Below are 16,249 nucleotides of genomic sequence, written 5' to 3'. Positions count from 1 at the left end.
AAAACATATAAATTAAGCCTCACAAATAATTTCTATGCTCTTTCCATCAGCAAAGTTTAACATAAGTTTACTCACGAATTATATAAACATTGTGTTTAAAGAAACATGAATACTGAGAACATTTTACATTATTTAAATATTATCTCACTTGAGCAGGTGATTTTGGCCACTTCATCATTATCACAGTTATTCTGTCCCCAGGGTGAAGATGGACACTGCCACAGATATGAATCATGTGGTCGACATGTAACTTTATCCAGCCAGTTAGGAGCTGATTCCACTCTTGCTGTAGAAGCAGAAAAAACACCAGATCTTCCACAGTTCAGCTCTTGACAGATCAGACTCGCTGTATCTCTGTCCATCTGGTTCCAGCACACATTACCCCAGGATCCATTGTAGAAAACCTCCAGATTCCCTTCACAGCCCTCAGTTAACCTGATCTCTTTAAACTCTAGATGAAAATGAACAGAAAATATAATTTTAAAATAACAAAATTGAAAAACCTGGGGATTATGGATACGTGAATGTGTTAAACGGTTGATTCTTAAACCTTTATATTAATTTTAAGCATAATTAAAAAAAATACAGCACCGTGTTTACCTGAGCATACGACTCCTACATCCTTCTTGTGTTGACAGTCATGTTTTCCCCAGCCTGGAGAAGAGCAGCTCCACAGGGACGTCTCATTCCCCTCACACTCCACCTCATCCAGCCATATGTGTCCAGAACCAGGACCAAACCAGGCTGGTACCTGCTGGTTACTGAGGGCCACTCCACACTGCAGCTGTCTGCACACCACATAAGCATCTTTAATATCCCAGGAGTCATCACACACTGTCCCCCATGAGCCGCTGTGAAAAACCTCCAGCCTCCCTGCACAGTCTCCCCCAGAACCCACCAGCCTGATGGACCCCTGACCTGATATTCAGAGAAAGAAAAACACATTATTGATCACGAACAACTGAAGAATCTGCCCGGATGTTGTTCTTCTCACCGATGCAGGTGATTGACAGCTGTTGTGTGGAGCTGCAGCTGAGAGTTCGTGGAGATCTGCAGTTCCCCAGATGAGCTTCACTCCCAGAGCACTGGAAGCCCGTCACACACTCATGACTGTGTTCAGGACTGGATGAAGAGGAGCCAGAGAAATTCAGCACAGAGCCACAGCCCAGCTGTCTGCAGACCACAGAGGATTCAGAGAGACTCCAGGAGTCCAGCAGAACTCTCCTCCAGACCTGATGGATGAAAACTTCCACCTCCCCCTCACACTGTCTCTCTCCAGACAACCGCACCAGACCGTCATGAAGAGCCAGAGAGGAATCTGAGTGAAAGATCTGACATTTTAATAAAATACTGTAAATGTGTTAAAGACCACAGTGGAACTCTGTAAATATTACATTTTATATAATTACATTTAAAACTTAAATGACAAAAGCATTAATCTTTAATCTGAAATGTATAGGGAATACATACATTTTGTATAAGATTAAGTCTTCCAGTAGCATAATGTAAGTAAATGCTACAGTAATATGAACTTTATATCATTGTTGCATTTTATATAAGTACATTTGAAACTTAAATGATATTAATATCATTAAAATGGCCTCACCAGAGCAGATGACTCCAACATCTCGTCTGTGAGAACATTCAGCTCGACTCCATGAAGAGATGGAACATTCTGAGAGTTTTGTTTCATTCCCGTCACAATCAAACACATCAGCCCAGATTTCACCACTTCCCTCTCCAAACCAGTCTGATCCCACAACAGACACAGCAATCCCACAATTCAGCTGTCTACAGAGGACACTGGCAGCTCTCATATCCCAGCATGCATCGCACACTGTGCCCCATTTACTGAAGTACTGACGTTCAACTCGACCAGAACAGATGTCAGGACCATTGACCAGCCTGAGATCAGTGTAACCTGGAGAAAGAACACAGAGTTTACTGAGATTTTAAATAAGAGAACAGAGATAATCTGAGTAATTTTTATGTTCTTAGTTCTGTTTAATACAGTCACTCATAGCTTATAATGATGGTACTACTCAAAAAATTTAATTTTAGTAAATGTAATAATTGGATTTGTTAAAATAAATAGGTTAAACATATAATTAAATGTATGCATATAGCAGACGCTTTTATCCAAAGCGACTTACAGTGCATTCAGGCTATCAATTTTTACCTATCACGTGTTCTCAAGGGATTCGAACCCTTAACTTTGCTCTACCAATTGAGCTACAGGAACATTATTTAATAATTACATAATATATCATAATTATATATTATATTATATTATTTACCAGAACATATCAGTCCGACATCATTTTCATGGGTGCAGTTTGTTTTAATCGAGTTTGATGATGGACAGCGTCGAATGTGTGATTCATCTCCTCTACACTGAATCTCTTGTGTCCACATCTGAGTGTCTCCTTTGCCAAAAGCAGCTGCTCCCAGCACCTGTACAGGAGCCCCACAGTCCAGCTCTCTACACACAACCTCTGCATCCTGCTGGTCAAAGACAGCGTCACACACTGACATCCACGTCTGATTATGAAGGATCTCTAACCTCCCAGAGCACAGGTGAGGTCCATCAGCAAGTCTTGTAAATCGTCCATAGTTTATAGTTTCTGATTAAATTTACACAACACAAAAGACAATCTGTCTCTATGATTATGATAAAGACATACAAATCAACATCAAGATAATAAAAAGAGATAAATTGATTAAAGTAGTAGGTTTAGACCATAAAATATATTTATTATTAATTAATTGTTCATGAAATGCTTTGGAATCAAATTAGTTTAATTTGCAAAAGTGATGTTTATGAATGTAAGTCTGATCAGTGCTGCATAAACAGGGTGATGTAGCAGCTCACCTGAGCAAATGACTCCAGCATCATATCGATGATCACAGTCATGAACACCCCATCCCCTTGATCTACAGTCTTTCAGAGTTGACTCTGATCCACTACAGGCCACTTGATTCATCAAGATTGGTCCTGATCCTTGTCCAAAGTAAGCCCCATACACTGCATTTAAAACCTCTCCACAGCTCATCTCTCTACACACCACTTCAGCATCAGTCAGATCCCAGTTATCACCACACACTGTTCCCCACTGACCATTATGATGAACCTCCACTCGACCACTGCAGGGACTGTTACCTCCAACCAACCTAACAGTCTCCAAATCTGTACATGAAAGAGACAGAAATAAATATAACCACAGTAGCAGTAGAACAGCCTACATACAATAGAATACAATACATACAATACAAAATCAAGATACAGAAATGTATGCTTAAACTAATGCTGTACAAGAAAAAGAAAAATACAAATAGTCTTATCATTAAATCATTCATAAAATGAAATTTCTTAATTGATGATTAGTGTTACAAGATCTTATTTTCTAGATATTACACAGGTCTCACTTTCTAGTGATTTGAGGCCATCACAGATTAACTGCTCATTTACACACACATTTAAATAAAACTATACTGTCCATTTGTGTACTCACCAGATGTGGTTAGAGTGAATATAGTGAAGAGTAAAACGAGTGTCAGACATCCCTCCATCATCTTCTGCTCGTCACACGTCTGTTTGACTGTCAGCACAAGTTTCTCTTCTGCTCCCTCAAACACACTGAAGAAACTGGCTCCTGTCAGCCCCCTAAAGAGAGAGAGAGAGAGACTCACAGCTGCCAATGACACTCACTGTTACCTTATTAGACACAACAGAGGAAATCATCAAATACAATCAGTGACAAATCAGAGGCATTTTTATTATTTGAGAAAGTGAGGGTCATCATAGATAAATCAGAACCGACATCACTCTGTAGGCATTCCTATTCTTGCTTAGTGTGCTATGTAGTAGGATATGTGGAGCCTGATTGCTGCTTCCTGTTTTCTTGCCATTGTGCCTGCACACCACATGGTTTCCTATCTGCCCTTTGTGCCCGGCAATCACATGTCCCTTTTTTCCACAGTGATAAGACACTATTTTTGATCTTGGTTGTTGGTCCAAATAATTGTTTCACTTCTGCATTTTGGTCATGAAATTTTTGCTGAGATCTCTACCCTGTAAACATAGCATTCTCAGTGTTCACTATGAAACCACCAGATTAATCTAGTTCCCTAACTCGCTTACTTAATGCATCCATATCATATCAATTTGTTGTTTTAATTCTGATCAGTTGTGCTCGTTTAGCTTGCATGTTATTCATGAAGGTATTTATGAACAAAGCATTTCATTATTGAATAGGAGTTTACACTCTTCAATCCATGCCTTTTTGAAGCACACATGTCTGAAGCAGATTCTTGAATCTTTTGCTTGGTTCTTGGAAGAAAATGTAATGATTTTCAGGCTTCTCCAAAACGTGTTAGTGGGCAATTGCAGCCGTGCCTGAGCCTGTTGTTTTATCATTATCATGACTCCGTGTCGGACACTCAGTGTTTAAAATTGCATCAGTTACTTCTTAACAGTGTTAAGAACAATGTTCTTAACAGAACTGCCCTGTAATCTGCACCAGAAAAATAAAGCATATTTAGTATGTGTTTGCAGAATAGTTAAGAATTTACCAGGATGTTGAGGGGAAGGTAAACTTTTGCATATTGTTTCCATCTCAGACATTTTTAATGGTCTAACATTGATGTTATTTCCAGCTCTTACCCATTCCATTGCATTTTGAGATCAATTTTACAGTTCAGTCTTGTTGTCAGGTAACTGACCGCATGCCTCAGTGTATGGACTAGTTATGTGTATTTTTTGACTTAACAGTTTCACCATGGATGGTGCAGAGGGTTCAGACATGTACTATGGTGGTGGTTTTCCTATTGTGGGGCAATTTTGTCTTGATACATAAGCAGCAACTTGTTTCATTTCTGGACCCTGATTTCAGACTTTTTTCATTTCCTGCCACACATAGTAACTTTTGGTCATATATTTATAATTCCATTGTGGGTCACCCCACCAGTCAACTTTTAGCCAATTTCATGCCTTCCTCTGTGAATGAACCCTCTCTTGGATATGGTTTTTCAGTTTGCGGTTTCATTTGCTCTGACCATCCAGCCAGATTGCTAACATATGTGCCAGCATAAATTCCCTGATTATGTCTGTACATAAAGTCGACTGCCATTTCCGTGGCTAGTGGTCTCGATACCAAATCCCCCATCTTCCACTTTTTGGGATTTAATAATTAATGTGCACAAAATTCTTCTGTACTCAATCGCCCAACCTCAATTGTAGTGCATGTATCGTATGGTAACAATAGGTGATGGTCCTATATATGATTTTCACAAGACATTTCGTCCTAATCGCCCCCAAAATGACCTTCTTTTATGGTGTGTTTTCTAATTTTGAACTTTGCCAAACCTTGTTAGGCTTTCGCACAAACCGTGTTCGGGTCATCCACTAGAACACCTTTTATAGTCAACATATCAACATGCAGTAACAATTGGGATTAATTTCCTAAATAGCATAAAGCCTTTAACTATAATAGGATTTTACATGCTCCCATGATCAAAAATACAGTGTGATCAGTACTGTATATCCAATCACTCTCCACGTTAAAGCTGCAGTCCATAGGTGGTGTTCTGGCTTTTAGTGCTCAAGCAGAGAAAGGCGTCTCAAAACACTTGAACACAGAATTTGCCTCTTTTTGCTCTTGTGCCGACAAATACATACAAAATATGTCAACATACCCGTCTTGGAAAGTATGTTCGAAAAAACTGTTGGTTATGTCTTAAGTGAAAGCAAACAGTTGAGAAAAAAATCTGATGTGTTTTATTTTGGATGTAATCATTGTCTCTTAAAGTGACCGCGCCTAATTTAGCTACTGGCAGCTGTAATGTTAATCCAAGAAAATGAAAGAGAGAAAATCACTCACTGCTCTTGACTGAATTACTCCTTAGTTTTAACAAGAATGAGTGCACAGTCAAACCAAAAATGATTCAGACGCCATATATTATAAAAAAAAAAAGTTTTAATAGTAGGTGCAGGACACTATAATTAATTTAGGTAAATGAGTATAGCAAAATAAAGCGAACTGCGACATATTATACCCAAAAAAAACTTCATACAGTGGACAACTAGTAAAATTGATAGAAAAAAAAGGGGAAAAAATTATTCCGACACTTTGACCTCATGTTTTGCTTATATGTGTTTTTTTTTCTTTAATTGCTAATGCAACCTTTTCACACCACAGTCTGAACGGAATTAAGCATTGCTTGGTAATTGTTCAACAAAGTATTGATAGTTGTGTAAATATTGCCATACTAACAGTTGTCTGAAGTTTGGGTTGATTGTTATCTTTCTATCAAAGTTATCTGATATTATCAAGATTAATTTGTTTCCGACAGTTCAACTCTGATTTCTTATCATATTTTATTACCATTTTATAAACTAGAGCAAATAAACTGTGATAATGTAAGAAATATTGTCTGAATACATTTTGGGTTGACAGTTCATTTATTTTTACAGTGAAGACTATGCAGACTATGAAGACTATATTTAATTATTTGTTTTCTGTACCTGTACACCTACAAACATGAAACAACTTAAACATTGTGCAATTAGCACAAATAAATAATTAGAATGAACATATAAATTAAACAATTTCAAACAGGGCCCACTGGTACCACCTTCAGCGGGGCCCCGCTGACCCCAGCTACGGCCCTGTTGAAAGTATAAATATGAACGTTTTCACTGGAGAATTTTACAAGTAACAGTTGGTTACTTAAGCACTGGTCGCATACTGTTTTTCCTGTAGCAACTTCTTAGTATTAATTATTTTGGTTTTGACTACATGTGAATCTCCAATCACTTATGACTGTCGTTTCAGCCTTTCAGGATTATAATCTGCCATTTATTCTAGCTGCTATGAAAAAGGGGTTTAAACAATCTGTCACCTGCAGCATCCTCACGTGTGATACAGCATACTAGCCGGGACAACTTCTTTACGTTTACAGATGTGATGTAAAGACGCTGCCCCATACTCAAATTTCCCGCAAAAACCTAACTCTACAATTTAAATAAGAAAACTTAATTACAAACTTAACACTGTGAATTGAGCTAAAGTAAGGCGATAGTTTTGAACATTGGCTTATTATGTACTTGCTTAAAAAGTGATTTTGGATAAAAAAATATTTTTACCAAAAAAGTTATGGACTGCAGCTTTAATAATTATCAAATTATGCCAGCCAAAGTGTAACAACAATGAAACCAAAATGTCAATAATGACTAGTGATTAACCAATCACTCTCCATGTTAATAATTATCAACTTATGGCGCTTTTCCACTGCATGGTACGGCACAGTACGGCTTGTACAGTTACCTTTTGGGGGGGTTTCCACTGGGTACAGTACTTGGGGCCTGGTTCTTTTTTTAGTATCACCTCGTTTAAGGTTCCAAGTGACATAACTGTTGCCAGGCAAAGTGTAACCACAATGGAGAGGCCACACTAACAATCTAGTTATTAAACCAACCTCTTCTTTTTATGAGATACAGGATCCAACAAGGTTAAGCCGTGTATTCAGTCCATAAATATCTGAAAACACTCACGCCTTTTATTGTAGGTCCTCCTCTGATCTCCGGCACACTTTGCCTTCTCGCTCTCTGTTTTTTTTCCTGGTTCACAAGGAGAGTCCCCCCTCTCACAAACGAGCCCCCAGCTGTTCGAATAAATTGTCTAAGAATATCTGATCGAGTTGAGCAGTCGAGCAGTGAGGCATAGAAGCTGGTTCCAGGGACCGATAATGACAAAGGCACAATCTTTATTGTGAGGGGCTTCGTTATAAATAAGTAACAAAGGAAGTGAAACTGTTAAATCAGCACAAGCAGGGAAATAAAATGAGACTAAAAACAGTTAAATAAATCATGTCTTGTGATTGTCTGGTGATGAAATGCAGATACATGCAACGGGGTTCCGAAGGCAAAAGCCACAGGGTAGTTATAGAATCTCACGCTTACTGAAATAAACAAATGTCTGAAATGTTTTTTATTGACATAAACAAGACCCAGAAAAACGAAAACAAACAAAGAAAAAAGTACAACAAAATTCCATGAAGGCAAAATTAAAAAGATTTCAATACAAAATGGGACACGGGGGGGCCTCAACATAACAAAATCACTCAAACTTTGTTCATATTTGTTGAACTGAGGCAGGGGATCTTATAACTGAGTCAAATGCCCAACTTCTTTATTTGACTTCTCCTCCACATAATCATAAACTGCTATTAAAAACAAAATCTCAAACCATGTCAAATATTTTAATTAAAAGAATATAAAAAAGAAAAACAATTTAAAAGTTAAATTATAAATAAAGATATTAATATAATGACAACAAGAGGGTTATAATAACTTACCCAACAGATTTTTCACATCTTCACTGACACTCATCACATCATCATACTCCTCCTGAACTCCCTCTGATCAAGAATGACAGAAAAACATGTCACATCAGTTTATAAAACACTTTCATTTAAAGGATCCCTTTTCCCTTAAGTGACTTACAAAGATCAAATGTCTAATACTCAGGTAAACATGGAAAGGGATGGAAAAAAACGTAGCTCTGCATATCACCTGTTATCCCTTGAGAGCTTGGTCTAAAAATGATGACATCTTAATAATGAAGCATGTGACCACAAGCAAAAACCACTTTCTAATGCCTTGGACCGGATCGGTAGACTCTTGATCCAGCGGTGCAGCAAGACAAGGTTATAGTTGAAAATGTTCTCATTTACATTGGGGAAACATATCAGCAACAACAACAAAAGGAAGAAAAAAAATGACAGCTTTAAAAAAAAAATCACAAAGGAACCCCTTTTAATTAAAGGGGGCCTATTATGCTCTTTTACAATGTCTTGAATTTGTTTTGGTGGTGTACGAGAACATGGTCAAATGCTTGGTGGTTCGAAAAATGTTTTTTTTTTTTTTTTACATAAATTACATTATTACAATACCTTTCTCCCCATCCTGGTACCACTTCAGAAAAACGAAATGTGATTGGTTAGCTGTCCTAGTGGGTTGTGATTGGTGAACAGTTTAGACAGTGTTTCAGTTCTGCCCCGCCCCTTGCCAAAGCAGCAAGTGTCTCTGTCTGCTCCGGTTAAGTTAAGAATGGCATCAATATTGACATATAATTGTGAGCCGGATTAAGACACAAATGTTTTATTTTTATTGTCTTTTAAATCTAACATTATAAAATGAATTACAGTGAAACTGTTATACAGTTGAATTTATTTTTACCATAGTCCAATGTTTCCCATGCTGCATTTATATCCAAACTCATTCTCTGCCAGCAGGAGGTGCTGTTGGAGTAATGGAGATCAAGGTTTCCCCAGGGGGGCATTTTTTTGCTAGCGGACCCCCACCTGCTGTTAGCATTCCATTGACTCCCATTCATTTTGGAGACAGAGAATAACTTTACATCTGAATCATTTAAAGACTCCGTTTGTCCATTAATTATTTCTAAAGAAACACGAAAATGTATAAAAGGTCCAATTACCTTGTATCTTACATTATGGCCCCATAGAAGCAGTTTTTGTAAAAATAGGCTAACTATTGCGTCATAACCTGCAACTCTGTCGCACAGTAGAGAAATTACCGTATGGACAGGAGAAGTTCGCAGACAATCTTTTACGGTCAATGAGGCAATCGGGGAAACGTGGAGGCATGAAGTCAAGAGAGAAGCCCATAGAGAGTCCATAAAAGCAACGGGACAAAATTGTTCAACTACGTCTGCAAGATTTGGGGGGATATATAAAATTTCTCCTGCCACAGCTATTAGAAGACTTACAATTGTCAGACAGGTTGCTCACGTGACATCTACGTCATCAAGCTCAGTTTAAGTCTGTGCAGTACGCTCGACCCCCAGGAAGTGCGTGCTTCTAATTGACTTCATTTGTCTCTGTTGAATCCAATGGGGTCGCTGTGTTCATTTCTTTTACTGTCTATGGGTTTCCCCAGTAAGTGCTGTACATAAAGCAGTGCTCCACTCGAAAAAAGAAAGAAATTCCTTTATCAGACATTACATGCAAGATTAAATGAAAACGCCATTTTTCTGAAGACAGTCGGTTTCCTTCAGAAATACAGTGATATAAAAACACATGCACTCAATGTATGGGAAACACTGTGGTCCTATAATTGAAATGTAAATTCTGCAGATTACAAAATTGTCCTGTATTGTTCTGTCAGCAATTTATTATAAATAGGTTTTCATAATTGTGACATACATATTTCCATGATTATTCAGGTGCATGTGTAATAACTAGCGAAAACTTGAGGCTACAGCAGCACTTCTTCATGTGTTGCACTCAACCAAGCATTCTAACAAGACCTCACACAGAAAGAACAGAGTTTATTGAGATTCTTAGTAAGAGAACAGAGATAATCTCAGTAATTGTCATGTTCTTTCTGTTTAATACAGTCACCCAAAGCTTATAATGGTGGTACTGATCAAACAATTAATTTTTTGTAAATGTAACAATTAGATTTACATAAATAGATAAAAAATTGTAACAGAACATATAAGTCTGACATCATTTTCGGGTGCAGTTTATTTTATCTGAGTTTGATGATGGACAGTGTTGAATGTGTGATTCATTTCCTCTGCACTGAATCTCGTGTCCACATCTGAGCATCTCCTTTGCCAAAAGCAGCTGCTCCCAGCACCTGTACAGGAGCCCCACAGTCCAGCTCTCTACACACAACCTCTGCATCCTGCTGGTCAAAGGCAGCGTCACACACTGAACCCCATCGTCCTCCAAAATATATTGTCCACTCTCCCAGAAAACAAGTGAGACCCAGCAAAAAGTCTTGACCTTCCATATTTTTTCAAAAGGATGAAAGTGAGTAGTTTAGACCCTAAAATATGCTAATAATCAATTAATCTACAAAAAACAAATTGCAATTATTTTAAACTTCATATAAGATGTGGATGAAAGTCTGATCAGTGATGCATTAACAGGGTGATGTATGAAGCAGCTCACCTGAGCAAATGACTACAGCATCTTCATCATGACCACAGCCAGCATGAACACCTCATTCTAATGATCTACAGTCCTTCAGTGTGGATTCTGATCTGCGACAGGCCACATTATCCATTCAGATTTGTCCTGATCCTCATCCAAAATGAGCACCATGCAGAGCCTCTGTAGTCTCTACACACCACTTCAGCATCAGTCATATCCCAGTCATCATCACAAACTGTTCCCCACTGACCATCATGATGAACCTCCACTCTACCGCTGCAGGGACTATCATTACCAACCAACCAAACAGTGTTGAAATCTGTACATGAAAGAGACAGAAAGATTTAACCACAGTAGCAGTAGAACAGAATCATAAGCAGAATACAGCTAAATCAAGATACAGAAAATTTAATAAATTCAAACTGACTAATTCAAAATAATGCAATACGAGAAAAATTACAAATAATCTGAAATTAAACTAATTGCATGTAAAAGATCAAATCATTCATAAAATGTAATTCTTAATTAATGATTAGTGTTAACAAGATATTTTTTTCTAGATATTACACAGGCATCTGTTCAGGATTTGAGGTCATCATATAAACGGCTCATTTCAACACACATTTAAGTTAAACTCTTTAAAGTCAATTTGTGTACTTACAAGATGTGGTTAGAGTGATTATAGTGGAGAGTAAAACAAGTGTCAGACATCCCTACATGTTCTTCTACTCGTCACACGTCTGTTTGACTGTCAGCACAAGTTTCTCCTCTGCTCCCTCAAACACACTGAAGAAACTGGCTCCTGTCAGCCCCCTAAAGAGAGAGAGAGACTCACAGCTGCCAATGACACTCACTGTTACCTTATTAGACTCAACAGAGGAAATCATCAAACACAATCAGCGACAAATCAGAGGCATTTTTATTTTCTCCATATATATCAGTGTGAGCGCTGATGAGCTCGACTCCTCCTCCAGCTTGAAGAGACACTATAAAGAGGAGCAGTCAAGTGTCTTGTTCTTGTGTCACCACGAAGAAGCTTCTCACTTTTTTCAAGACAAAACATTTTTTTTTTTATTCACAGCTGGAAATATAATTTATTTCATGTAGAGATCATTTCACAGCACATACACTTTACTTTTTGTCTGCTGCTATATTATATTCTTACACTCAGAATGATGTAAATACATTATAGTAGTGAGAGAGATATTTCTCATATTTTCATTAATTTTTTTAATAATCATCTCAAAAGCAGGGGCGGACTTAACCAATAAGCTTGGGGCCCCGAGGAATCCGAGGACCCCATCAGATATTCGCTCCAGTGTGTATTTGTGTTCTAGAGAGCGTCAATGTTCATATTTACAGCGTGTTTTGCAGCGTTGAGCAATTTAACCAATCACAGGCATATCTGATGATTTTCTGAATGCCAGATATTTAAGTTTGAATTCACAAATAAATTTTTATTTATATGCTAAAGATTTATTCTGCCTAGAATTAGAAAATATGAGCATATGGTACGGTATACTGTCCATGTCCAGAAAGGTAAGAAAAACATCATCAAAGTAGCTAGTCCATGTGACATCAGAGGGTCCGTTGGAATTTTTTGAAGCATCAAAAATACATTTTGGTCCAAAAACAGCAAAAACGACGACTTTATTCAGCATTGTCTTCTCTTCCGTGTCTGCTGTGAGAGAGAGTTCAAATCAAAGCAGGATATCCGGTTCGCGAACGAATCATTCAGTTCACCAAATCGAACTGAATCGTTTTAAACGATTCGCGTCTCTTATACGCATTAATCCACAAATGACTTAAGCTGTTCACTTTTTTTAATGTGGCTGACAACTCCCTCTGAGTTCAAACAAACCAATATCCCGGAGTAATACATGCACAGCATAACAGCATAAGGGTGAGTTATTAATGACATAATTTTCATTTTTGGGTGAACTTCCCCTTTAATGGTCTGTGGTTTTCGCTGCTATTCGCGCATATAAAGAGATGGTGAGTCAGGATCGGCAACTTCATCTTTGCGGCACTGAGTTTATCAATAAATAAATAAAATAGCTACTTACTATTATTTTTTTTCATTTATTTATACTGTGCATAAAGAACACAACGCATCACATTTTACACATTTCAATGACTAATTTTGAGCTGTGTCCAAGCAAACACAGCACTTCTGTGATGTTCTGATTTGCAATGATCTCTAAGCCACCATTTCTGCACAGTGCTTTTTTCCGATTAAAGAAACCCTGATTCTGACCTGATTATAGACATTGGGGTATTTGGGAGCGAAAAGTGGCGACAAGGGTAGAAAAAAACAATACTCCAGCCACGTAAAGAATGCACCGCCTTCTTGTTTCCATGGCGACGCGTTGTACTTGCCATGTGACACAACACAGCCAAAATAGATCTGTGTGACCCATGGATCGCTTTTATTTCGTTTGTCCTGTTTTATTCAAAATATTTGCAAACATACTCACTATATTATGAAATATCTGATATTCCGATCCTGCAATATGTGCAAGTAAATATATTTGGTAGCTTAAACACTTCTATATCGACCGTGTTAGTTGATCTATACCGGGTGATGGGCGCCGCCATGTTGGTTCGCGCTGAATCCGAGCTGCACGCACATTTATCCTCTCCGCCCGAAACACGTTGAAGTAGGTATCCGGTAAACTCGGAGAAGGACAGAGTAAACTTTAGTAACCTACACAATCTTTATATGATATCAATAAAAACATGAAGTCAGATTATATTTGTAAGGATCATTATTGCCGTTTCCTTATTCACCAGCGTGTATTTTACAAACTATAAATGTATGGTTTTGCTAGTACTTATGTGTATTTAAATGTCTTAAACCTAAAGCTTTATATGTTTGAAAACACTGAATAATTGTGATAATATGACCAGCGCTTGCATCCGATCTGGCTCAGCGCCAGTCAAAGCTCGAAAGCGGATATAAATTCAGCAGTTGATGACATGACGCACTGAGAGTTCTAATCACACCGCTGTGATCGTATGTGTCAAAGGGTTAACAAGTTTATTGGTTTACTTCGACAGTGCTTCCAGTGCTCCTTCCACAATTTAGTTAACGAACCTAAAATAAGTGAGAGGAGCAGCTAAATATCCTCTCATATTTTAATGACAACCAACAAAAAGATTTGTGACTCACCAAGAATTGTCTTCAAATTGGATAGATAGACGGATTCTTTCTTCCGCCTACTGGCATAACGTCAGAGAATGTTCTGGTATCGCTCAAGGCAAAGCCATTCAGAGTCAAAATTTCAAGAAAATATAATATAAAGCCAAGAGCTCTGCTTCTTCCCTTAAGTTGCATTGACACATTTCTGCCGCGTGTGCCGCCAATCGTTTGGGGGTGGAATTGCATGTGTAACATTTGTGAAGAATTCTCCGGTTGCTTTTCTCGTCGACGATTGATGAAACGGGGGCCAATTAGGGGCCAATCAGATTTCAGCAGGGACCAGGGCCCCTGTGGCCCCACCTCTAGAACCGCCCCTATATTAACAATAAAAAAAAAAAAAAAAACTGCATGACTAAAAAATAGCCGTCCTGGCGAGTATCCTAGTAAACATTTGGTTTTGTCTTAGGTGAATTTAAACATTTTGAGAAAGAAAACGCATGTAGGCCTATCAGTATTGGATCTGTGCATTTGTTCTTGTGACAGCAGCCTAAGGGGCCGTTCACATGTTGCGTCTTTTGCACGCTGAAGTTGTGCGGCAAGCACGTTCATAATAGAAGATTTTGCATGAAACATATCACAGCAAGAAAGTCTTTCATAGGCATCTAAGGAGGCGGATCCGAGCTGCCGGATCTGGCTTGTTCCAGCACAAATTAAGCCCTACGTAATATTATATTACTGACACTATGTGTTATCAGCATTTGGAACATGCATTAGCCTTTTGTTCGGGGGGGGGGTGGGGGGATGGGGAGAATAACATTTATGGAGAGCATTTCCTCTAGTGTACTGTTTACCTGAGCACACTACTCCTACATCCTCCTTGTGCTAACAGTCTTGTTTTACCCAGCCTGGAGAAGAGCAGCTCCACAGGGTCATCTCATTTCCCTCACACTCCACCTCATCCAGCCATATGTGTCCAGAACCAGGACCAAACCAGGCTGGTACCGGCTGGTTTATTTGTTTATTTGTTTGTTTATTTATTTGGGTCCCCATTAGCTTCCACAATGTGGTTGCTAGTCTTCCTGGGGCCCATAAATGTGCTGAAACGTATGTACAATTAAAAATACACAAATATAACATACATATAACTTACATATAACATAACCACATGTATACATTTATCCACATATACACATTCACACACATACAACATTTGAAAATGTCAGTACCTATATAACAGTCACAAATTAACTGGTGTAATGCTATTAATAATAATCTGTTTTAAAGTCTTCTTAAAATTACATATGTTGGATATATGCCTTGTTCTTAAGTCCAATTTATTCCAAGCAGATGACGATCTAACTAAAACTGTTCTTGTCATACAATTGGACCTTGCGGATGGAACCACTAACACACCTGAGCTCACCTGACGCGTAACATGTGCGTGACAATTCCCACTAAAAACCAATTTATCTACAAAAGATTTTGGATTGCTTTTAAATAGAGCATTGTGCATATAACAGAGAAGACTTATATTAAGTTTGTCCTCCACCTTTAGCCAGCCCAAACAGGTATGCATTTTATCCACACTGGAGCGAAAAGAGCAACCAAGGGCTACTCTTGCGGCTCTGTTCTGAATAATTTGTAATTTTTTCAGATGTCCCTGTGCAGCACTGGACCAAATTACTGGGCAGTACCCCAGATGTGACAGAACTAAAGATTGGACAACTGTTTTCATAACTAATGGTGGACAATATACTGAACATCTCCGGGAAAAAGCAATGCCTTTGGCCATTTTAGACACAATGTGGTCAATCTGATCAGCCCAAGAGAGCTGACTATCCAGCTTCACACCCAAGAGTTTAGTCTGACTCACCTGCTCTACCACAGATGTATCAATAATTAGATTTAAGTTGCAAGGCTTGCCAAGCATACGTTTAGTACCAAAGACTATACATTTAGTTTTAGATATATTGAGAGCTAGTTTATTAAGTTTCACCCAATTTGTAATGGCATTAAGTTCATTCTGCAAGGTACAACTTATATCAGTTATTGTAGGTGATGCATAAAACATTGTAGCATCATCTGCATACAGTACAACATCTGCTCTTGAAACAGCATGTGGCAAATCATTGACAAACACAGAAA

General features: G+C 38.2%; 1 protein-coding gene and 1 pseudogene across 1 annotated transcript in view; both read right to left on the bottom strand.

Annotated features, from left to right (window-relative positions):
• The window catches only part of LOC127976399 (scavenger receptor cysteine-rich type 1 protein M130-like), a 226,170-nt gene extending 222,044 nt beyond the window's left edge, over positions 1 to 4,126 (bottom strand). Inside the window, exons 1-8 of the mRNA XM_052580796.1 lie at positions 3,822 to 4,126; positions 3,513 to 3,664; positions 2,873 to 3,187; positions 2,298 to 2,624; positions 1,607 to 1,921; positions 975 to 1,318; positions 601 to 913; positions 149 to 451 (exon numbers count right to left, since the gene is read on the bottom strand). Coding sequence (XP_052436756.1) covers positions 149 to 451; positions 601 to 913; positions 975 to 1,318; positions 1,607 to 1,921; positions 2,298 to 2,624; positions 2,873 to 3,187; positions 3,513 to 3,664; positions 3,822 to 3,823 — 2,071 coding nt within the window. The 5' untranslated portion in view covers positions 3,824 to 4,126. The remainder of the gene's footprint in view (positions 1 to 148; positions 452 to 600; positions 914 to 974; positions 1,319 to 1,606; positions 1,922 to 2,297; positions 2,625 to 2,872; positions 3,188 to 3,512; positions 3,665 to 3,821) is intronic.
• The window catches only part of LOC127976334 (scavenger receptor cysteine-rich type 1 protein M130-like), a 65,116-nt pseudogene that overhangs the window by 43,092 nt on the left and 5,775 nt on the right, over positions 1 to 16,249 (bottom strand).

Source organism: Carassius gibelio, chromosome A4, assembly GCF_023724105.1.
Source record: "Carassius gibelio isolate Cgi1373 ecotype wild population from Czech Republic chromosome A4, carGib1.2-hapl.c, whole genome shotgun sequence".
Taxonomy (NCBI): Eukaryota; Metazoa; Chordata; class Actinopteri; order Cypriniformes; family Cyprinidae; genus Carassius; species Carassius gibelio.
This window is presented reverse-complemented; position numbering and strand designations above follow the sequence as displayed.